The sequence below is a fragment of the Erpetoichthys calabaricus genome, chromosome 4 (genome assembly GCF_900747795.2).
Source record: "Erpetoichthys calabaricus chromosome 4, fErpCal1.3, whole genome shotgun sequence".
Classification (NCBI taxonomy): Eukaryota; Metazoa; Chordata; class Cladistia; order Polypteriformes; family Polypteridae; genus Erpetoichthys; species Erpetoichthys calabaricus.
Window position 1 is genome coordinate 22,042,953 of NC_041397.2, and position 26,163 is coordinate 22,069,115.

The window sequence follows — 26,163 nt, forward strand, 5'->3', positions numbered from 1 at the left end:
GTGGCATCATATTCAACAAGACTTGAGGCTGTAATTGCTGCCAAAGGTGCATCAACAAAGTATTGAGCAAAGGCTGTGAATACTTATGTACATGGGATTTCTCAGTTTTTTTATTTTTAATTAATTTGCAGAAACCTCAAGTAAACTTTTTTCACGTTGTCATTATGGGGTGTTGTGTGCAGAATTCTGAGGAAAAAAATGAAATTAATCCATTTTGGAATAAGGCTGTAACATAACAAAATGTGGAAAAAGTGATGCGCTGTGGTACTTTCCGGATGCACTGTATAATGTATAATATATATATATATATATAAAAATAATAATACCCATAATACCCATGTAGAAAGCAGAGCATAAGTGGAGATCAAGAAAGCTGCAGCTTTTTAGTCTGAAGAACGAAAAGCACTAAAAGTTAAACAGCAGTAAACAAATAAGCTGATTACTTTTCCAGAATAAGAGATGAAAAATTATGAACCCTCAAGTTTAAGTCAGCTAACCTGACAAATAATTTGAAATAAGTGATATAATTCCATGAACCATTAGTAAATACAGGTTTGTGACAAGCAGGTTTATTATTATTATTATTATTGTTAGAATTTTTAGTACATACATTTATTAATGATTTTTTAAATTTATAAGTTATGTATTGTTATTATCTCTTTATATTTGTCTCAAGGGACAGTAATCGTAATGTTGTACTGTATACATAATTTGTATGCGACACATTAAATGTGATTGATTGATTGATGTAAATAACATTATGGAGGCTGCAGTCAGCTCTGCCAAATCTACTTACATTGTATCACATCTTGTCTCTCCTTGCACCTTCCACAGTATTAAATTTAAATTGATGACAGAAAAAGAGATATAATGTCTGATTTCCAAAATGAACATACTAGTCCTTTACATTTAATCAATCACTTGACATCCTTGATTCCTTTGTCTATTAAATAAATACAACTCAGAACCAAATGTTCTTAAGAACTGTAAATGAATTTCAAATTTGCTGTTTTTTTCCCTGTAAGGTTTTAGAGAAAAAAATCACCCAAACACCCTGACTCTTATCTTAAGAAATATAGTCTTGATGAGAAATGCCAATCAGACTTTCACCCCGTCACAGCACAGAAACAGCTTTAACTCATGTTATAAATGGTGTTCTAATCTCCTCCGACACAGGATATGCCATTATTATTGTGCCTTCAGACTTAAAACGCTGTGTTAAATATTACTGATCACAATATTGAACAATACAGAGTGTCTGAGAATTGAGTTGGCCTATCAGGCAGTGTTCTTAGCTGGTTTCTCTCAAATGTTTCCCAACATTTTTAACGTGGGTTAAAAGTCTGAAGACAACAATCCTTCCTTTATGGAACCCCTTGAGATTTGGTACTGGGTCCTGCAAACAGGAAGCCTCTTTACATGGGGTCACGCTTTTGAACAGAAAACACAACTTTTGACCAATGAATGAGGGAGACAGGCTGGTCTTCAGTTTAAAAGTGCAACTCCTTATGAACAGGCTTCCACTTTTATTTTCCAGAGTTATTTAATTTAAAATATTTTAACAGAAAATATATGCATTTTGCAAATTTTAAGCATATGGCTAGACAAGGTGACATCTGGATTATGAAACATGAGATTTTTTCATGAATGTTTTACTCAGTTTGCTACTGTCCAGCGCTGGTCACCACTGGGCCCAGATCTATCAGAAACTTTGTTATGTCATTTCTCTCTGAAAACATGAAATTAAAAATTTCCATTGGTCACCACTACAAACTTACATAAGGTAAGTAACACATTAATTTAATACTGTATGCCAAATTTAACTGCAGAGCAGGAGACAAAGCTTTCACACTATAGAGCACCCAAACTCTGCATACCAAATTAGATTAACGTTAAACTTAAAGCCACCCTGTATAGATTCAAATTGTTCTCTATATGACATGAATTTTTCAAATTTGATGTCTCAGCCTTATATATTTTTGAATTAATGTTGCACGTCTTTTTTACGCTATATACTGTATATTACTATTGTATGGCCTGCTAGGCTCATAAGCAGAAGTGCACCTAATAAGAATAAATTTAATTGAATTTAAAATAATGAGCAGGGTATTGAATTTCGTATCTCAAAGGAGAGAACTCCAAAAACAGAAGGTGGTACAGTGGTACATAAGACTCCATTAGTTGCACTTCCCCTCAAGCTATTAAAAGTTGTTGTATAACCTCACTTATTTACAGTGTGTACTGTATGTAACAGAAAGCATCTTTTATAAGTAAATAAAATAAAGAAAAAGGGATGTAAGGCTGTTATAATGTAACCCATGATACTGCATGCTAAGAATTATGGGTGCACTGGTGACCTAGATTGTTGTCAGTGTATTAATCTGGGCTGTGGAGTCCTGGAGTCAGAAGCAGTTATTGGGATACTGGAGTCGGAGTCTGTAAAAATGCACCGACTCCGACTAACTGTAAATTGTAATAAAATGTGTTCAAATTTTCAATTTCACTTATACTAATTCAATTAAACTATTTTTTCTTCTAGCCTATTGGTAAAAATACAGTCTGTTTTTTTAATTTTGTATGATTTAATAAATAGTTTAAAAAAGCAACAGTGGCATCGCTACAGCCTTTAAACCCAATGATTGACAATGGAGGTAATGAAGTGCCTCGTATTGTGTATGTTGTGTGTTTTCAGTCAACAGAGTAAACATGTTAGTCTAATTACAAATTAAGGAGTGACAATCCATGGTATCATAAATTGAGGAGTCGGAGTCGAAGCTTTTGTGCACCGATGCCATCGCTCTGGTGGTAATGCTCTATGCTGTTGTCCCAGGGGAGTCAGATTTGGATTTAAGTTGAAGCTTTTGTGCACTGACTCCATCGCTCTGGTGCTAAGGCTCTATGCGTTGTACCATTAAACCTTTATTACAGCAAATAAAAACCTTTTAACTTCAGCCACTGTTAGCTGATTCATTTTTTTATAGAAAGTCCAGAGAGGATTGACTAGGCTGATTCAGGGTGTAAGCCATATGAAGCTAGGAGAGAAGATGGAGGAAACTAAACCTTTTCAGTTTAAGCAAATAGAGATCAAGAGGTGACGTGACTGAAGTGTTTAAAATTATGAAGGGAATTAATGCAGTGGACTGAGACTGTTACTTTAAAATAAATTATTCTGCAAGAACATGGAGAAGCGGTGGATACTTGCTAAGGCTGTATTTTGCACAAATGCTGAAGAGTTTTCCTGTAAACAAAAAACTACAGACACATGAAATAAACTAACAAGTGCTGTGGTAGAGAGTAGAACTTTTCAAATCTAGACTTGATTATATTTTGTAGACTGTGGGATTGGCAAGCCTATTGGACTGAATGGCCTATTCTTTTTAAAAATGTTCTAGTGTTCAATGTTTTATTTTTTTTGTTCTTTATTTCACCTTATAAAATTATTCGAAATTATCTCTGAGCCTTTTCTTATTTGCCATAATGATGAACAGATTGCCAGATGAGATTAGACAGAAGTCCCCATGGACTATGATGTTTGCTGATGACATTGTGATCTGTAGCCAGGTAGGCTTCTGTAGGAAGCAGCTTGAGGGGACCTGGAGTGGAGGTGGAAATCTGCTCTAGAGAGGAGAGGAGAGGAATGAAGGTCAGTAGGACCACCAAAACAGAATACATGTGTGTGAATGAGAGGAAGGTCAGTGCAATGATGAGGATGCAGGGAGTAGAGTTGGTGAAGGTTGATGAGTAATGACGAGTGTGTTAGAGACGTGAGGAAAAGAGTGCAGGAAGGGTGGAAAAGAGTTTCAGGAGTAATTTGTGACAGACGGTTATCAGCAACGCACCAGGGTGTGGGAGGTCCCCCCTCCTTGTAAATTTAGTGTGACCCACCTTTGTGCTGGGGGTGGGGTCCCCCTCAGTAAATTTGGCATGGTCGTCAAAGTACGGAGTGTTACATAAATGAAGCGTGATTGGCACTGCTTTTTCTTCTGTGAATCGAGCTTGATCGTCAGAAAGGGGTTTGGAGAAGTTGTCCAGGATTGGTTGCAGTCCAACTGCTGCCGCTGTGAATCAAGCGCGCACATCAGAACAACAGTTGGGATTTCATCTGTGGTCGTCCCCAACCCACCTGAAAAGCTGCTGTGTTCCACAGGTTGGTGAACGCTGGTTTGGAAGATTAAACAAACAACTGTTTTTACAAAGGTTAGGACACACCTTGCTAAGTAAAAAGATATACAACTGAGCACTCAGGCTACAATATCTACTCCCATTTGAGGATGTGAAGCAGTACAGACCTTTGATTAATAAAATGACTGCACCGTACAGACAGCTGTACTTGGATGTAAATCAATTCAGTTGTGTAAATCTTACAGAAGACTGTGTTTTAATTACAACAATTACAATTGTAAGAATACACTCATAGTTATCTAGTGATATATAATATGCAATTATTTGTGACTGTCATATAGTTTGAAATTAGCCATGTGGCAAATGTAAAGTATTACACATAGGAAGTAACAATGTTAAATCTGAATACACAATGTGAGGTCTAAAAATTCGAAGTCCAACTTATAAGAAGGATTTAAGAATGATAGTGGACTCTACACTATCAACTGCCAGACAGTGTTCAGAAGCCATTAAGAAGGCTAACAGAATGTCAGGTTATATAGCACGATGTGTGGAGTACAAGTCCAAGGAGGTTACGCTCAAGCTTTATAACACACTGGTGAGGCCTCATCTGGAGTACTGTGTGTAGTTTTGGTCTCCATGCTACAAAAATGTCCAGAGAAGAGCGACCAGGCTGATTCCAGGGCTACAGGGGATGAGTTATGAGGAAAGATTAAAAGAGCTGAGCCTTTACAGTCTAAGTAAAAGAAGATTAAGAGATGACATGATTGAAGTGTTTAAAATTATGAGGGGAATTAGACCAATGAATCAAGACTGTTATTTTAAAATGAATTACACAGACAACCATAAACACTTCGAATAAGCCACTAAGTAGTGTGGTAGACATTAGGACTGTAGGAACTTTCAAAACTGGACTTGATGTTATTTGGAGTGAATTAAGTGGATAGGACTGGCAAGCAATGTTGGGCTGAAGGCTCTGTTCTCGCCTAGATTGTTCCAATGTTTCTAACATGTAAACAGCAGCAGCAATATAAGTATGAGTAAACACAAGAAAAGTTATTAAATCAAGGCAAATTCTAAAATACTCAAAGCAGGCGATGTGCCTTAGTGGTTATGGGTTTGGACTTAAAACCCTGAGGTTGTGTGTACAAATCCCGCTACTGACACTGTGTGGCCATAAACAAGTCACTTTGCCTGCCTATGCTCCAACTGGAAAAAAAAAGAAATCCAACTAATTGTATATTAAATATTGTAAGCCAACTTGGATAAATATCCTCCATGCAATACACTGTGCACAGTAATGACTTACACATAAAAAAAATAATGCTGGCAATAGCAAGAAAATGTCATGAGGTTTATAACACAGATTCCTTTTTCTTTCTTCAATCCAGAGTATTGAGTAGTTATGGCATTGGAGTTGGTGAAATAAAGAAAAATAATAAAACAAGTGATTTTGTACATTCATGCAGAGATACAGTACATTGCACAACAAGACATATGCAAAGTCCCCAGTAATACAAGTAAAATGCTTACAGAGGTGGCAGAACACCCAGTGACTTACGTACTTACCCAAAACATTTTTTTATTAAAACTTCTCAAGTGTTTAATCTTGACTAATATTAGTAAAATTTAGCATTACAAATTAAATGCGCTAAAATATGTGGGCTATTCTTTAAGGTAAAGAGCAACACAAATGCCATTTTCTAAGACTCTGACTAAATACAAGCCATGACTGACCAGTACTGCTTAATGCCATTTCACTAAATATTCTTGTCCAGGACTTTCACGGGTGTGTGTGCGAGTGTGATGGACTCTCACAACATTAATGTCAATGAAGGAGCCTTTCAGACCGAATACAGATATTGCACAATGATTGCTTTAAACAGAATAGTTACACAAAAAACTAATTTGATTACATTATGTTTAATGTTATGTTATTGTTTATTTTACGGAGGTTATGGTTTTATTCATGTTCACAGGCTGACCTCAAACCAGCTTACACCCACTAGGGCCCCAAAATCATCCAATTAAAACATTAAATACTGGACTATATTACTGCACAGCTTAAAGTATAATTGTAATTGTTTCTATAATCCAAACTGTAAATTCCTCGTCTCAAAATATTTTCAAAAACCATGGATGAATAATGATCATTTTAGTGATAATGCATAAATCACAGTTTTTAAAAAAAAGCATCCACCATGTTTTGGATTTTTCCATTCACGAATGAGCCTACCTTGCACTTCCATCTCTATTCGAGGATTTCCTTTCACTTTTCCTACTTGTTTCCCTTTGATGACTGCTGTTGCTGATCCCACTGAAGACAGTCCCTTCCCAAGGCCATTTTGGCAATCCACAGGTGAAGTACAGTGCATTTTTTGAGGGGAAGAGGGAGGGCTATTCATTTTGTCTTTTGACTGACCACCCTGTCTGTCTTTAAGTTTTTTTTGCAAACGTTCATGTGTTTTACTAGTCCTTTCATCTCTATGAACAAATGTTGACCGTCCATGAGGAGAAAGCGTATCTGTAAAACAAAATAGAAATATTACTTAAACATGTAGCACAGCTAAACTATCTATGAGATCCACATGATGTAAAATTAGAGGTTAACAAAAGTTTCAGACAGAAAATAAAAAATATATATACAGTATATATCTGATGCAGAATTCAGCTTCAAAATGTAAGCAAATAAATCAAGTGGTATTTTCTGTTTCATGTTGGACATGATTTTGGACTAGGAGGTCATATAGCATGTAGATTAGCATGATGCTGACACAACTTCAAAGACAGGTTTTGTTTTTATTGTAGTCATGTTGGCTTGTCCAGATACTTAACTGACTGAGGTAAAAACGCAGACATAGATCAGATACCAGTGATTTTATTCTTCTGTCTAAATAATAAAAGCATAAACTAACAACAAATTCTATGAACTCTGTATCCCCTGACGCACACAAAATCTCCTGCAAACCATACCCTCAAACTCACGTCTGGGAGATACCATATGGTTGCAATTGTTTGTTTGAACCATCTTCTGTTTTTATTTAGATTTCTAGCCAAATTGAGCAAGCCATTAAGAAGGCTAACAGAATGTCAGGTTATATAATGCCCTGATGTGTGAAGTACAAGTCCAAGGAGGTTATGCTGAAGATTTATAAAGCATTGGTGAGGCCTCATCTGGAGTACTGTATGCAGTTTTAGTCTCTAAGCTACAAAATGACATAGCAGCACTAGAAAATGTCGAGAGAAGAATAACTAGGCTGATTCCAGGGCTACAGGGGATGAATTATAAAATAAAATTAAAAGAGCTGAGCCTTATCAACTTAAGCAAAAGAAGGTTAAGAAGAGGCATGACTGAAGTGTTTAAAATTATGACGTGAACTAGTCCAGTGGGTTGACACTGTGACTTTAAAATGAGTTCATCAAGAACACGGGAACACAGTTGGAAACTTGTTCAGGGTAAATTTCACACAAACATTTGGACGTCTTTTCTTCAAACAGAAACACAGACAAATGGAACAAGTGACCAAGTAGTGCGGTAGACATTAGGACTGTAGGAACAACTTACAACTTTAGGGACTTTCAAAATTAAACTTGATGTTTTTCTTAGAAGAGTTAAGTGGATAGGACTGGCAGCTTCCAGTGGCACCCACTGACCCCTATACACACACACACACACACACACACACAAAAATTTCCACAAAACCAAAGAAGGGAATGCAAGTTTTATAACTTGAGCTTTAAGCAAGTCTAATTAAGACAATTTAAAATATGGTTAAGCAAACAGATGATTCACAGCAATTTTAACTTAAATCTCTGTGAGTTCTCACTTGATGGGAACTTGAGGTGGAAAAGTAGAAACAAGAGAATTGGCTCTCCTCCCTGTAGGACCAGATCTTTGTGAGAGGTGAAGTGGAACTGTAGTACAGTGCCCTCCGTAATGTTTAGGACAGCGGTTCTCAAACTGTGGGGCGCACTGTACAACAAAGGGGGCGTGAATGTTGCCATATGTGGCGTCATTTCGCTATTCGTAGGGAAATTTTAAACTTGTAGCGGTGTATCTGCTGGAAAAAATATAGGAATAAATTTTACTAGGGTTTCAAAAAAAAGTTGGGGGGGGCGCGATTAAAACTGTTATGAAAACTCAGGTCGCAAATACTTAAAGGTTGGGAAATGCTGGTTTAGGACAAAGACACATTTGTCCTTGATTTCCCCTTCTGTTCCACAGTTTAAAATTACAAATCAAACAACTCAAAATGTGATTAAATTACACAATCCAGACATTCATTTAAGGGTATCTGCATAAATTTCGGTCACACCATGTAGAAATGACAATTCTGTCCATACTAATCAGTGAGGACATCTAACACTTCTGTGTGCAAGAAAATCTTAGCTCTACAGTATTTATTAAAAGTGGTTACAGGTAATTCTGCTATTGTTTCCCTTGGTAATCTCTTTCAATTGTTTAAAAGACTTAGAAAGTCTTCTTTCTGAATTTAAGCTCTGAGGGTCAGTGGGTTTTATTAGTTACAATGTGTTCCTTTAATGTGGGTAGTAACATACTTTATATTATGGAAGAATATATGCTCAATTTGTACTGCATATATGTGGGTATATGGGAAAGGCACTATATAAATAAAATGAATTTTGTTATTATTATTGTTATTATCTCTTATATATATTTCTCTTCTGGTTCGTCCTGCTTCCACTTTAAAACCTGTCCAGCCCACACAGCATTTCTCGATTCCTATTCGTCCTCTTCCAAACCCTTACCCATGCTGCCTACGGCTCCTCTTCAAAACCGGTCCCGCCCACACACAGCTGACACGGCATTTCTCCATTCCTATTCGTCCTCTTCCAAACCCTTCCCCACGCTGCCTGCGGCTCCTCTTCAAAACCGGTCCCGCCCACACGCAGCTGACACAGCATTTCTCGATTCCTATTCGTCCTCTTTCAAACCCTTCCCCAGACTGCCTGTGGTCTCCCATACACCTTGCTATTTTTATTATACTGTGACAGTTGTTTCCTAAACCTTTGTTATAAAATGAACAACAGTATCTTCTCTGTCGACAGGTTTTTGTACAAGATCATGTTATGGTTTACCCACTTTTATTCCCTTACGGAGACATTGGGTGGCACAAAGATTTACAACATGTTCCAGATAAAAGAACCACCAAGCAAATAAGGCTTACTCAATGCCAATTTTACGCGTACAGATTAGCAATGAGGAATCTATAATAATAAAAGGCAAAGCCCTCACTGACTGACTGACTGACTGACTGACTCACTGACTCACTCATCACTAATTCTCCAACTTCCCGTGTAGGTGGAAGGCTGAAATTTGGCAGGCTCATTCCTTACAGCTTACTTACAAAAGTTAGGCAGGTTTCATTTCGAAATTCAAAGCGTAATGGTCATAACTGGAACATATTTTTTGTCCATACACTGTAATGGAGGAGGCGGAGTCACGTATCGCGTCATCACGCCTCCTACGTAATCACGTGAACTAAAAACAAGGAAGACATTTACAGCACGAGTCACACGCGGGAACGAAGGTAAATGACGTTAATTTTTGACTGTCTTTTAATACTGTGTAAGCATACATATTAACACATGTGCGATTAAACGTGTGCATTTACGGGGTGATTTCTCAGGCTTAAAAGCTCACCTTTTATCAAACGCGGGAAGAAAGGTAACTGACGTTGTTCACTGTCTTTTAATACTGTGTAACCATACATATTAACACATGTCCAATTAAACGTGTGCATTTACGGGGTGATTTCTCAGGCTTAAAAGCTCGCCTTTTACTAAAAAGGTAAATGCAAAACTATTTTCAATCAGTTTATTGAAACGCTCCCGTTAAGGATTGCAATAACATATTCGCGAGATAAAAGAACGAAGTAGGGGGAAATGGAGGAACAGCCGCAAACAGCGAAGAGCAAAAAATTAATTAAACAATTGAGAACGGAGCGAGTTAAGCATACAAGCATGTTCATAACGGAAACAAAGCACGGTGTAAAACGTAAGTTTCAATTAAGTTTATAGAAACACTCCCGCTGCGGATTGCAATAACATATTCGCGAGATAAAAGTTTAATGATAAGACACGCGGTATAAACGAACCACACGCCGTGGCGCAACGTTAGGGGCAACAGTTTCAACCATTCTATGATCTGCTTCTCGCAACTGAAAGACGGCACATGGCGGATGTTAGCCGACTTGCTGACCGCAACGTTAGGGGCTTCAACTATGGCGCTGACGCCACATCTCAGTGCCAACACTTTGCAGACTGTACTTAAAAGACACGCCCTCCTCACTGGACAGTTAAAAACACCAATCAAACTAACAATGACATCAAGTATTACCCAATCAAAAGTAGGAAAGGAGGCATCTTCATAAAATGCGTGTGGGATGATTTGCATGAGACGCTGCTTTAAAAAAAAAATGATAAAAAAAATACGGGATAAATCACGTCCAGTATTGATTCAAAACGGGACGCGCAATTTCATTTTCAAACGCGGCACGATTCCGTATTTTAAAGGACGGGTGGCAACCCTACAGTGCCAGGTAACCACCCATACAATCACATTGTGATTCAGACTAGGAATGCAATGAATGTAATTACCCCGATCTACATACAAGGCGAAAGTCTTGCAACATTCAAAGATGATGGTTTGGGATAAGTACACCATACAACATAAAAGAGCTTATGAAGCCTTGAACCGAAAAAAGTAAGATCTCAGAGATTGTAAAAAAAAAAATAGGAGGTAATGTCGTTTTACTCGCTGTAGATTTTAGTCAAACATTACCAGTTATTCCACGAGGGAGACCAGCAGATGAACTCAACGCGTGTTTAAAATCCATGCTTCTCACACGCTCAGTTATATGTCGCGTGTTCTCGGGTAGGTGCACCAAAAAATGTATACATTTAAGCATGTAATGGGCAAACAAAAAATGAGGTATACCCGAAGGCACTGCAGTAGTACTTAATGTAACTTTACTTCTTAAATGTTAATGTTTTACTGTTTAATAATTTATACGCTTTTTATATGTTGTTCAAATTCTTTTATCAAAATACCACTGACAGCGCAATGCACGATAACATGGAGTGAATACACCATACGCATCCGCCCACGGCTGCCCTGCTGTGCGTAGATAGGAGTTGATTCTACAATAAAATAAAATAAAGATAAAAAGACTAAAACAATCATCACCCATAAAGCGTGTGTGTGTGTATATATGTGTATATATATATATGTTGATATGTGGATGTGTATATGTATATATATATATATATATATATATATATATGTAGATATGTATATATATGTGTATATGTATATGTATATATATGTTTATATGTGTGTGTGTGTATTTTATATATATAAAATACAGCAACACTCATAACAATGACAACACAATTACATTGACAATCATCTATCTATCTATCTATCTATCTATCTATCTATCTATCTATCTATCTATGTTACGTTATTTTTAAAATGTTTCCTTTTTTTTTCATAACCTCTTTAACACACTACTTCTCCGCTGCGAAGCGCGGGTATTTTGCTAGTACATTTATAATTTTGCACTCCAGCGACAAACTATTCCAACAGTACGTCGTAGATGCGTTATGTTAAAACAGTGGGCGCACGTCTCAACTATCTCAGATTAGACCAACAAGATCTGCACGTGGAACAATACAAAGGGCTATCAGTCACACTGCAAGCAAACGCTGAAAATAACATACGTGTACACAAAATGATTATCCAGGAAGTCCAAGATACATGCAACAAAACTAACGGCAGAACTACCTTCTCAATGTTTACCACAACAATAAGATCCAGTTGCTCAACTTTACGGTGATATTAATTTCTCGCCTGTGACTCCCCGCGAACTTGCTGCAAGAGCAATACTGAGCGTCAGAAACGGTTCTCTACATATTAACAACAAACTTCTTGATCTTATACAGGGTGAAAAAGTGACCTTCAAGAGTGTAGATACAGTAGTCAGTGACGATCCTAATGATCAATTAACGTACCCACAGGAGTTTTTACACACCCTCACACCAACTGGCATGCTTCCCCATATCCTTCATCTGAAGGTGGGAGCTGTAGTTATGCTCCTCCGAAATATTACGCCATCAAAAAGTTTTTGCAACAAAACAAGACTCATCGTTACCTGAACACATACAAATATTACTGAGTGCAAACTGATCGCTATCCAAAATTCTGAAACAATCTTCATTCCCAGAATCCCTCTCCTTCCTTTTACATTTAAACGCACACAATTCCCACTCAGTCTTGCCTTCTCCATGACTATCAACAAGTCCTAAGGACAAATGTTTCCAAAGACTTGTGTTAATCTAAAACAGCCAGTCTTCAGCCACAGTCAGTTGTACGTGGCTTTTTCTAGGGTTAGATCTTTCGACTCATTATTTGTCGTCTCCACCAAAACACCTATTCACAACTACATCTTTCAAGAAGTATTTATTTCTTCTTGATTTCCTTTGTCACTGTTTTCTGTTCCTATTCTTACACCGCCGTATGCTACGGCGGGCGTCGGCTAGTTATTATTATGTCTCTATTCAGGGTTTGTATTCTGCTCTAACTTTATATTCTGTCACTAGCAATATATATTCAGAACTGGGTTTCATGTATGTTAAACAGTTTAATACCAGCCATTTTATTTAAGCTTTAACCAAATCCGTATCTTTATAGGTACTTATTATGTACCTCATACCCAGAAAATATTTCCACAGATGATGATTAGTGTTATGGCAAGGTGAGGAGTCATATTTGTGATACAACTCGTTCTATTAAAACTGACAAAATGTAAGTGCTAGTAGCTAGTGTATGTATTGTAGTCTGTTCTGGAGGATAGCGAACAATTTTTCAGCTGTACATGATTAGGTCAAGTAGGCGAAAAAAGCCGGACGGCCAGCTTTTGCTGCTTTCGTAGTTATTGCTGGCACCACTGCACTGACAGTTGTATGGGTATGAGAAAAGAGACAGAAATGGTGGGACCGTGACTGTTGTCATAGCTATAGCTCTCCTCTATTATTGTTTTGCCGGGGACAGGTGATAGCAACAGCGCTCAGCCCAATGTATACTGTATACGCCAAAAAAAAAAATCAGATCTGACCTTTCTCATTCACATGGCATGGCCACAAACTGGACAAATATGCAATCTTGGATCACATATGAAAGTGACTCAAATCTGATTTGAAAAGATCAGACTTCCATGTCCACACAGCCCTGAAAACATCAGATTTGTGTCACATTAAGGGGGAAAAAACAAATTTGAGTCACTTCAGTCTGGTAATGTGAATGAAGTATTATTATTAACTATTATTATTTCTATTCAGGGTTTGTATTCTGCTCTGTTAACATTAAATCCTATTATTAGCAATATATATTTTGAACTGGGTTTCGTGTATGTTACAGTGGTGTGAAAAACTATTTGCCCCCTTCCTGATTTCTTATTCTTTTGCATGTTTGTCACACAAAATGTTTCTGATCATCAAACACATTTAACCATTAGTCAAATATAACACAAGTAAACACAAAATACAGTTTGTAAATGGTGGTTTTTATTATTTAGGGAGAAAAAAAAATCCAAACCTACATGGCCCTGTGTGAAAAAGTAATTGCCCCCTGAACCTAATAACTGGTTGGGCCACCCTTAGCAGCAATAACTGCAATCAAGCGTTTGTGATAACTTGCAATGAGTCGTTTACAGCGCTCTGGAGGAATTTTGGCCCACTCATCTTTGCAAAATTGTTGTAATTCAGCTTTATTTGAGGGTTTTCTAGCATGAGCCGCCTTTTTAAGGTCATGCCATAGCATCTCAATTGGATTCAGGTCAGGACTTTGACTAGGCCACTCCAAAGTCTTCATTTTGTTTTTCTTCAGCCATTCAGAGGTGGATTTGCTGGTGTGTTTTGGGTTATTGTCCTGTTGCAGCACCCAAGATCGCTTCAGCTTGAGTTGACGAACAGATGGCCGGACATTCTCCTTCAGGATTTTTTGGTAGACAGTAGAATTCATGGTTCCATCTATCACAGCAAGCCTTCCAGGTCCTGAAGCAGCAAAACAACCCCAGACCATCACACTACCACCACCATATTTTACCGTTGGTATGATGTTCTTTTTCTGAAATGCTGTGTTCCTTTTACGCCAGATGTAACGGGACATTTGCCTTCCAAAAAGTTCAACTTTTGACTCATCAGTCCACAAGGTATTTTCCCAAAAGTCTTGGCAATCATTGAGATGTTTCTTAGCAAAATTGAGACGAGCCCTAATGTTCTTTTTGCTTAACAGTGGTTTGCGTCTTGGAAATCTGCCATGCAGGCCGTTTTTGCCCAGTCTCTTTCTTATGGTGGAGTCGTGAACACTGACCTTAATTGAGGCAAGTGAGGCCTGCAGTTCTTTAGACGTTGTCCTGGGGTCTTTTGTGACCTCTCGCATGAGTCGTCTCTGCGCTCTTGGGGTAATTTTGGTCGGCCGGCCACTCCTGGGAAGGTTCACCACTGTTCCATGTTTTTGCCATTTGTGGATAATGGCTCTCACTGTGGTTCGCTGGAGTCCCAAAGCTTTAGAAATGGCTTTATAACCTTTACCAGACTGATAGATCTCAATTACTTCTGTTCTCATTTGTTCCTGAATTTCTTTGGATCTTGGCATGATGTCTAGCTTTTGAGGTGCTTTTGGTCTACTTCTCTGTGTCAGGCAGCTCCTATTTAAGTGATTTCTTGATTGAAACAGGTGTGGCAGTAATCAGGCCTGGGGGTGGCTACGGAAATTGAACTCAGGTGTGAAACACCACAGTTAGGTTATTTTTTAACAAGGGGGCAATTACTTTTTCACACAGGGCCATGTAGGTTTGGATTTTTTTTCTCCCTAAATAATAAAAACCATCATTTAAAAACTGCATTTTGTGTTTACTTATATTTGACTAATGGTTAAATGTGTTTGATGATCAGAAACATTTTGTGTGACAAACATGCAAAAGAATAAGAAATCAGGAAGGGGGCAAATAGTTTTTCACACCACTGTAAATAGTTTCATACTAGCCATTTTATCTAAGTTTTAACCAAACCTTTATTTGTACGTCATCCCCCCAAAATGCTTCCACAGGGAATTAGTATTATGCAAAGGTGATGTGACTTGCATCCTGTTTTTGTTCAAGGAGTATCTTGGAGTTTAAAGATAAGCTGTTACTGATAAGACAAATAATGACATCTGCAAGCAATAAAGCTAACTAAGGGTCATTGAAAAATCATAAGACATGACCTAATTCTTGTTTAGTATAAACAAGGCAGTTTAGGATTGATTTACGAAGTAGCTATGAGAGGGGAAACAATTTTCAAGCTATATAGAGTGCATATTGTCTTAATTGGGTATTCAGGACTTTAATGTTTAAGATCTGGATGAGAACAAATTCTAATAAAAACCTCTTTTTGTTAAATTAAATATTGTGGCTTATTTTTTGTGATGGTCTGCGATTTTCTATGCTCCATAGTGACTTATGTCCTGTCCAAGTCTGTAGAAATGCCTGGTTACCAAAGACAATTTGAACATTGCAGAAAAAGTTACACCAGTCAATTAGGGCTCAATATGAGCAAGCAAAATCTAAAATATAGAAAACCTACACTATGAAACATATCAAGAAACACAAAATGACAACTGGTATTTTAATGATTGCTGTTCCAGTAAATGAACATTGGCTGTCAAAAATAAATACATACTACAAAGAACATTTTTACTTGAACTATATGAATGAGGGCGGCACTGTGGTGCAGTGGTAACGCTGCTGCCTCGCAGTTAGGAGACCTGAGGTTCGCTTCCTGGGTCCTCCCTGCGTGGAGTTTGCATGTTCTCCCCGTGTCTGCGTGGGTTTCATCCGGGTGCTCCGGTTTCCTCCAACAGTCCAAAGACATGCAGGTTAGGTGCACTGGCGATCCTAAAGTGTCCCTAGTGTGTGCTTGGTGTGTGGGTTTGTGTGTATGTGTGCCATGCGGTGGGCTGGCACCCTGCCCGGGGATTTGTTCCTGTGTTGCGCCCTGTGTTGGCTGGGATTGGCTCCAGCAGACCCCGTGACCCTGTGTTAGGATATAGCGGGTTGGATAATGACTGATTGACTGACTATATGAATGAATATCTGTTTGTCCTGTAAAAATAATTTTATTTAATTAAAAAATACATTATATTACAAAGAAAGAAATAAAAATTGATAAAAATGTACATTTGTAAACTTTAAATGATTTGGTTTTTTGATTAATATTTAAAACACAGCACAAATACAAAAAGAAAACTTCTGGAATAAAACGTTGGATTCCTACCTATCCTTTGAATTCACCAATTACTTAAAAAAGCTCAACAAACCTTGGTCCCCATAGACGTGTCCCGGGTGGTACTGAGGGATGTACTGGGTGCCCATGTCTCCTGCACCAGTCACTGTGGAGTACATGTGGTGTGGTGGAGAAGGAATAATGGCAGGGTGCGGGATGAACGTCAAGTGGTGAGGACTTGGGTGCAAAGGTGAGTGGCTTTGGTGGTACTCTGGCTGAGGTAAGACCAAGACCCTTCGGACACCATTTTCTTCAAGAACCTGCACGGCTCAGACAAATAAACAGAGGGTAAGAGAAGAGCTTATAATAGGGGAAAAAATGTTTTCTTTTGTATGTATTACAAACTAATTCACACAAAATAATATAATTAGCAAGACGCAGTTAAGTATATACAGTGGATTCAGAAAATATTCAGACTTGTTCACTTTCTGCACACTTTACTTTGTTGTAGATTTAATTTTAAGAGGATAAATTTGGCATTTTTGCCCATCAATCAACACTCAATAACCCATAATGACTAAGTGAAAACAGTATTCAGAAAAGTTTGCACATTTATGAAAAATCAAAAACTGAATTTTCTCATTCATGCAAGTATTTAGACCTTTTGCTGCGACATTCTAAATTTTGGTCGTGTGCATTCTATTACCTTTAAATTTCCTTCAGATGAGTCCAGAACATGACTGGAATCCACCTGTGGCAAATTGAATTTACTGGTTTAGAAATGCACACGTATAGCTATGTATAGAACATCCCACAATTCACACTGAATGACAAAAAACACACCATGAAGTCGAAAGAACACTCTGTAGACCACCACGATCAAACTGAAGTGAGGCATAGATCAGGGCTAGGAGATAAAAACATTTCTAAAGTGTTGAGTGTTCTCAGGAACACCGGAGTCTCAACATTTGTGAAATGAAAGAAGTTCAAAACTACCAGGATTTTTCATAGCGTTTACCTTCTGGCCATATTGAGTAACTGGACAAGAACAGCCTTAGACAGGAAGGCGACCAAGAACCCAATGCCCACAGTAACACAGCTTCAGAAGTCCTGTGCCAAGACTGGAGAAGCTGTCAGATGGATAACCATCTTAGTAGCACTCCATTAATCAGGCATTTAAGGTAGAGAAGTTAGACAGAAGCCACTCTTGACTGAAAGGCATGACATTCTAAAGGACTTTGAGAGCCTGAGGAAAAAGATTTTCTGGTCTGTCGAGACAAAAAATGAACTCTTTTGGTCAGAATTCCAAGCTCCAAGTCTGGCTAAGACCAAGCACCGCTCATCACCTGCCTAATACCATCCCACACAGTGAAGCATGGTGGTGGAAACATAACAATATTGGGGTGATTCTCAGTGGCAGGGACAGGGAGACTGGTCAGAACTGAGAGGAGGATGAATGCAGCCAAATACAGAGAGAAGAAAACCTGCCTCAGAATGCACCTGACCTTAGGCTGAGTTGAAGGTTCACATCAACAACAACCCAAAGCATACAGCCAAGACAACAACTGGAGTGGACATTGGGAAAAGTCTCTGACTGTCTTTAAGTGGCCTAGTCAAAGTCCAGTGAGGAGCGAAGTGAGGACAGCTGCTGTACATGCTTTTAAATGATCGACGTGCAGCACAACAAGCAGAACATGCAGCTCAGCAACAAGAGCAGCAAGCCAGCAGCTGATCCGTCCCCATCTCCTTAGTGTGTGTTCAGCCCCCCCTTCACAACATGAGCAGCAGAGAGGCAAAGTGGCTGCCGTGTACTGCACCCCCAAGTCTACAACAAAATAAAGTATGCAGAATGTGAAGGGGTCTGAATACGTTCTGAACCCACAGTATAATGCAGTTTAATTTAAATATATCATTTTTTAAGACATAAACCGACATTTAGAAAAATAATTCTTACTTATAGCATTAATAAAATTAGGGTGCAACATTTTGGATTGGCATGATAAAAATTTGTTTTCAGTCAAGGCAACACTGAGACAGAGCAGGTAAGTTCAAACTAGGAACCATTTGTAAGGATTTTGCAGTTTCTTTGTAAGTCCAAATAGATTTTCTCTGGGTGTTCTGCAGATGTACAAGCTAGTTTGACAAGCAACTCTGCCTCTCTATTAGTTACTGTGGATGTGTGTGTGAGGGTGGCAAGAAGATGGACTGATACCCCTCTAGGTCTGGGTTCCAGCCTCTTGCAAATCTTTAGTTGGACAAAAGCAGCTTGAGAAAAAAAACAAATGAATCAATGAAATATTTCTACATAGTGACGTTTTATTACCCTAGTAACAACTGATGACTAATCCGAGCTTCAGTGTTAAATGAATCACAGATTTAGCATAAACTGCTATATTGAAAAAAAGATCATTCTGACGCTAACCTCAATTGTGCTTATCATTCTTCTCCAGCAGTTCTGCAAGCTTAAATGTTGTTAATGTTTTGTTAATAACAAATGTCATAATTGTAAACATCTATCATTCTTGTGTTTATGGGAAATATATAACAGAAAAAACACTAATACACAAGAAAAATAGTGTGTACAACCAGAAGATTAAATCAAAGTACAATATACTGTTTGGTTAAACTGTAGTTATGTAAATTCAGTAAATTAAATTATTTAGCCAATTAAGGGCTTTGGATGGACAAAGGATTAAGATAAATAGGAAAAAGATGGAATATCTACTGGAGGACTTAATGATGATCAATATTCAGAAGTCAGCCTGCAGGGAGAGTCATTGAAAAGAGTGGATACATTTAAATATCTAGGCTAAGTGGTGGCCAAGACGGAAAATTAAATGCAGAGAAAACCCATAAAGTGTAATGTGGATGGAACAATTGGAAGAAGGTATCAGGAGTACTGTGTGATCAAAGAATTACAGTGAAGGTTAAAGGTCAGGTTTTTAAAACAGTGGTAAAACCAGCAATGATTTTTGGAGCTGAGACATGGGGAGTAAAAGGGGTGCAGGAGAAGAAGTTGGATGTGGCAGAAAGGAGAATGTGTGGAGTTACAAAAAAGGACAGAATAAGAAATAAGACAATCAGAGGTACAACAAAAGTGGGAGAGAAATCTAAGAAAGTACTGGAAAGTAAATTGAAGTGGCATGGACATGTAATGAGGAGAGACAAGGAATATGTGGGCAAAAGAGTGATGGGAATGGAAGTACAGAAGGAAGAGAAAGTGAGGGAGGCCAACATGGAAAGGGAAAGGGTCTGACTGGGGAGGAGATGCAGGACGGAGCTGTTTGGAGAAGGTTGATCTGGCACATCGACCCCACACAGAAATGGGAAAAGATGAAGATGAAAAAGAAGAAGAAATGTTTATTTATTGTCTGATTTCAATCATTGTTAACTTAAAACACATGAACACATTTTAATGCTGATGGTACAATGCATACTCAAAAATACATTTCTACTTACAAAAAATACACACACACTGCACATTACCCTTTACTAGCTGAAAGAAAAATGTGTTTGAAACCAGTGATGTAAAATTATCTAACAAAAGACTGAATAATTTCAAATACAGAATTGGGTATTATCTACAGAGATGGTTGTGAAACAAAGAAGATGCAAAACACAAGAAGGTCCCTATGCTTCTTTGTCCAGGTGTCTGGCTGCCAACGGTCATCCCTTTCCTGCATTACTAACCAAGTGCTGTAACAGGTTTAGAGTACTGTCTAATTTGGACTTAAGCCTCATTTATGTCATTGTTCTTAACAAAAACTTCAGAAGGCTTTAGTATACAGAAAGTCTTCATCCTTTCAAAGGGTCTTCTGGATAAACGTTCTCAACTTCAAATAGTTTATGAAGATACTGATGTACTTATGCAGGGAGTGTAGTGATAAAAAATGTTGAGACTTGTGGCTTCAAATCATGCCACTTACACTGTATCGCCATGTGCCTGTGGTCCAATTTAGAAAAAAGAAAAAAGCAAAAACAAATGTAACCAGTTGTATCTCAAAAGTAGCCAGTTGCTTTGGATAAAGGTGACAGCCAAATTGTAATAGTAATAATAACACTAATAAACGCAGATTCAGAAGCCATCTTCTCATCCTCCAACCCTATTTTAAATTTTGTAATTCCATAATCCACACATGGTTTGTCTAGTTTTCTTCTGATCTTTCCCACTCCGTTCATTCAGTCTGAACGTTAGCTCTCTAAGCCATCTATCATCTTTGTTGCATTTGTTTAAAACTGCTCCTCACATGATACGGCTTTCGCAACAGATTAGAATGTCCCATCTACTAGAGTCAGATACAAACATATCAGATTTGAAAAGGTAAAAACTGAAATAACCACACATACTCAGAGAACTGATCACATGTGGAATTGTAAAGGATGGTCAAATGCCACAAGATGGCAGAAAATGCCAAAAGAAGCCAGAAGTTTCTCAGAAGATTGTCACAAAACTAATTTTAAAATACATGAAAAAATGAACTTTGTTCCACATAGTTACCTGCGAAACATATCCAGGAGGCACATAAATTGGAGGCACTGAACCATTTGGTGACATCATTGGAACCTGAGCAGGACCTTCAAAAAGATAAAAATAACAAAAACACACACTGTAAATTTAGCATACATATTTTTCCAGAATCGTCTGTATCAACATTGAAGAACCTGGCATATCCTCCTCAGTATCACCTGCCATGATACAAGAGAATGAATGCTTTAGTACTGAATCCTTCAGTTTTAAAACATCATGGCCTCATTTTAAAGTGCATCTTGTATTTTGAGTAGATGAACCTGTGCTTAATCTTTAAGAAGACTACAATAAACAGAACATTAGCTTGAAATAACAGCTTACACTCCCGCTTATTAAAGGGTCTGCTGATTAAGCTCCTGCTTTTTAAAGAATTCATCAAAAAGATGTTGGCCAACGTTAGCCCACTGAAACAGAAAGCACAAATCATATGATAATTAGATCCAATAAAACTAATTGCTATTGGTAACAACTGCTGCCTCCTTGATACTAACTGGGTAGAATCCTCAAAATAACTTTCAAGACCCAGATGTTTAAGTTACGCACAAATTATTTTATAGTTTTTTAAACTAAGAAGTAACTGAATCAAAAATAAATCTTTTGCATGTGCTGTATCTATATTAACCATGTCAAGTGGTTTTGTTGTCATACCATCAAACACCATATTGTAGAAAATGACACTCCCCAGGACCACAGTGCAATATATATACATAAACACAGGACATGTACAAGATAGGTAAAGGACTATACTATATTATGAAGAGATAAATAAATCTACTGTATAATAAAACACTAAGATCTGTGTCTATATACTGTGAGGGAATGAATATATATATATATACACACACACACACACACACACACACACACATATACATACATACATACATACAGGGTGTCCATAAAGTCCGTGTGCAATTTAAAATAGTTGTAACTTTGTAAGTATAAGTGGTAGAAAGAATTAGTAAAAAGGATTAAAAAGCTTGATGTATCTAGTTTTGTTTTTGTCTTTAGAAGTTTATTTTTGCTGTATTTGGGGAACTGAAAATCCACATGAGTCTGTTGAACATGAAAGAGATTCTCCCAAAGTTAATGTCTGGTGTGCTTTGGGAAAAAATCGAGTCATAGGGCCATTCTTTTTTGAAGGGCATGTTGTTAATGGTGGTAGCTATTTAGAAATGCTGCAAAATTACTTTATTCCTCAACTTGAACAATTAGGACTGATAGGGAATACAGAGTTTAAACAAGATAGTGCTCCTAGTCACATTGCTTTGCATGTTAGACAGTTTCTACATGCGTAATTCCCTAACAGATGGACCGGAAGAGGAGCACCATTTTCTTGGCCTCCACGTTCGCCAGATTTGACTCCATTAGATTTCTTTTTATGGGGACATGTGAAACTGAACGTTTACTCAACCAAACCTTGATCTTTAGAAGACTTGCAAGCTAGGATAACTGATGTGATTGCTGGTATTACTGAAAATCAGCTTGAAAATGTTTGTCAGTGAACTATAGAATCATATAACCCTTTGTATTAGTAATGATGGTGGACATGTTGAAAATTAACAAGAACACTAAAAATGTGTTTCGTCTTTCTAATCCTTTTTACAGATTCTTTCTATCACATATACTTACAAAATTACAACTATTTTAAATTGCACACAGACGTTATGGACACCCTGTACATATACATAAATAAATACTCATCCAAACCTTTACTTTGAAATGTATTTTTTATGCCAGTTCTTGAAACAATTTAATTTCCCAGCAGACACTGAGAAAACTTATAATTTTCTTCTGCTGCAGATCACCCATCTTCTCCTGCCATATCTTGCAGTTGCCCTAATGAATTTCATTGTGTCATTTATTTGTTTTTCTTGATGTTGTTGCTTTTTTCTTGCATTTCACTATGTACATACATTTTCATTCCAGCTTCTTCTAGTGCTGGGTTACAGAGTGGGCAAAATGCCTTTGCTGGAAGCCCTGGGCACAGAGCTGGTCATACAGATTACATACACCTTATTCAGTGTTTCTCAACCACTTTTGAGTCGCAGGAGGCCACCGTTGGCTAACGTGGATATAAGACACGGATTAATGTACCCAACCCACTTTTCCCTATGTTGTCACCAAAGACATCGACACAGCCTTGCGAGACTTTTTATCCCATTCCTAATCACGCTCCATTCAACCTCCCTGGGATATTTGATAAAAGCAGATTAACTCCAATGTGATGCATTACTTGCCTCACACTATACGTGTGCAAATCACATATTTTAGTAATGAAAAAGAGCAGACAACATGGAAACTTATGATTTAATCGAAAATATCACCTGGCATGGCATTATTGCTTTTGATTGAATTGTGGGTTTATTATAACATACACAAACAACTTTGAAATATGGTGGTGACTGCTTGTGTGCATAAGTGATTAAGTCTGCCTAGAAATAGCAGAAACTAGAAAACAAGAAGCTAATCAAAATTGAAATTGAAATTTATAAACAGCCACCGATAAAGAGGCAGATGGAGGAAACCCGCATCGTTTGTACCTCTCAATGGCATAAAACGAGTACACCAAGGATTTTCAGGCTGTTTAACAAAAGAGGTATAGGAGAATAACTTTTTTTTTTGGATATTTTTCAACAAGCTACATAAAAGGGCAGGTTTGGAAGGAGAAAATTAAAACAAAACTTGAGTACCGTTATGAATAATGTCAAGAAATGCAACAGGGGGCTCCTTTATTCCAAGAGTAATATGTCTGCATAATGCCTCTGTGTGACATGGACCGCCAAATCACGAGTCTTCTTTCTTTTTATGAAGGGATTGTGTTACAAAAATGCTTTAGTTGCCTCACATTTGTATGCAATCGTTTTGTTCACCCTATTGAATTAAAGCTGAAAGTCTGCACTTCAACTGCATCTGAGTTGTTTCATTTAAAATTCATTGTGGTGATGTACAGAACCAAAATTAGAAAAAAGTTGTCTCTGTCCAAATATTTATGGACCTAACTGTATTTACTTACTTACCTAACTATTAATGTATTTATTCATTTATTTAAAGAGCTTCTGTAAAAGGCCAAAATTTCCACCTGGGGACAAATAAAGTTCTATCTTTATACTTTGTTAATCCCTGTGGGGAAATTGTCTTTTTGCTTAACCTTTAGCGGTTGGAGTGCACAGTCAGCCACTGCACAGCATCCCAGAACAATTTTCAGGTTAAGGGTCTTGCTCAAGTTTTTAATCAGCATGCATATCATCTTTTTCCCTTTGACAGCCCTTTCTGGTATATGAGGAGACAGAGTGATCTACTTTGGTAGGGGAGACTTTTGTGAATCCTTAGTCAATTTCACATTATAGTATACATGCCGTATTTCTTTGGTCAACAGCATATTAAGTTGGTAGAAGAAGTGAGGATTTACTTGTTAAGTAGCACATTCCAGATTCATACTGAGCAGCAGAGACATAAGGCCGAGGGCTCGGACGGTTCCACCTTTAAGATAAGCTATTGCAGACGGCACATCTCTATTGCAACACGCAATCCCCCGATTCTCTTGCGACAATTCCATGATTTCCACTTTAAACATAGCTGCTTTAAAGTCAATATTGTTCAAATGAAAATATCTAAAAAATTTAAACTGGAATGTAAGGACTTTAGAATTCAATGAAGGAGTAGCCACTGTCAAGTCCATTTCACAGTTTAAAGACACATTTACAGGAGGTTTTACATAGTTTTTACTTTTAGTTTAAATATACCTTTAAAAAGTTAGGCATCATTTTGGCTTATGAGATGCTAAAATCTCCTATTTATATTTAGAATTTTTTTCCACAAAAACAAAATTGGGAAAGCAGTTATCAACTGTGCGCAAAGAACAAGTTAAAATGTTTGCAAGTCACAGAGCCACTGCAAACATTTACCAGTAGCAAGCACTTTGAATAAAAGCCACGTCTCTTCCCAGTCTCTCTCATTACTGCCTGCTTCCCTTGCTGCCAACTCACAAAACAGACACCAAATGATATCTACAATAAATGTAGAACAGCTAGTGTTAAAGAAAAAAATACGGAGCACCTTAAAAAAAAAAAAAGAAAAACAAAGTATAAACGCTTCAACAAGCTTTACAGCGTCGCCTTACCACTCATGCTGAATATGAAAGCTGCAGATAGCCACATCTACAACTGGTGTACACAAAATAAATAAAAGCTCCCCGTCAGCGGAAATGACTCATCAGCAAGGAAGGCTGCAGCCACTTTAGAGACAGACGTTCACTGTACTGAAGATCTGCCCGTGTAAGAGCCTCCACGTCACTGGATGTTGTTACAGAAAACAGATTTAAACAGATTTTCAGTTCACACAAATCAAAAACTACTACAGGCATGCAGTGAAAAATCACATAAAGAACAGATCTATGTTAGAAACTACAACATATAAAATGTTCTGATATTAGAATAACAGAATCCAATTAAATTTTGGACTTGTATTTAAGAGCATATAGAGCTGCTGTTCATTTTGTCAAATGACTTTGTTTCGTATCAGTGAAGGTAAGAAATGCACCACCTTAACAAAACAAGAAATGTCTCACATTCATTTCATGTTAAATTCTTCACAGAAATATGTTAGTAATATGATGAATGGCTGCTTCAGATCACACCGGAGGATATAAGGACCCACAGCCCACATAAAGAATAGTATATGCCAGAGAAGGTGGGCGGCAATCCGGTTATTTTAAGTGATTTAGAAGACGCAACACTAAATCAATCCTAGTGTGAATTTGGTGTGTGTGTGTATTGGGTGTGTGTGCATATGTGTGTTTGCCCAGCGATGGACTGGCTCCCAGTCCACGTTTTGTCCCTGCCTTGCACAATTTGCTAGCTGGGACAGAATACAGCACCCCCACGACCCTGGTCTGGATTAAGGGAATTAGAAAATGACATGACATTTCAAGTGGAACTTTCAGTCGGTTTCTGTCTAACATGCAGTCACTTCTTACAACTAATATGGACATTTATTTCAGGTTGGCTTTTTATTTCTCAGAAACACAGCTAAACTCCTCTCCACGTCATTTATCAGCAGATTTCCCTGGATACAGACTGAGTGTGTTTATGTGGATGCACAAAACCGGGATAAGGTGAGTAACCCAGTTAAGGCAGAAACCTAGTTCCTTAAAATAAAACTTTTAATTTACAAACGCAAGTCCACTTAAAGAGTTCTTCCTTAGGAAAATGTTCAAATTTCAT

General features: G+C 37.7%; 1 protein-coding gene across 3 annotated transcripts in view; it reads right to left on the minus strand.

Moving 5' to 3' along the window:
* fndc3a (fibronectin type III domain containing 3A) overlaps positions 1-26,163 on the minus strand; it is a 418,327-nt gene that overhangs the window by 135,102 nt on the left and 257,062 nt on the right. For all 3 annotated transcript variants that reach the window (XM_028799242.2, XM_028799241.2, XM_051926327.1), the window contains 3 exons: positions 20,909-20,985; positions 16,505-16,730; positions 6,359-6,646 (listed from right to left, as the gene is read on the minus strand). In XM_028799242.2, the coding sequence (XP_028655075.1) occupies positions 6,359-6,646; positions 16,505-16,730; positions 20,909-20,985 (591 nt within the window). The remainder of the gene's footprint in view (positions 1-6,358; positions 6,647-16,504; positions 16,731-20,908; positions 20,986-26,163) is intronic.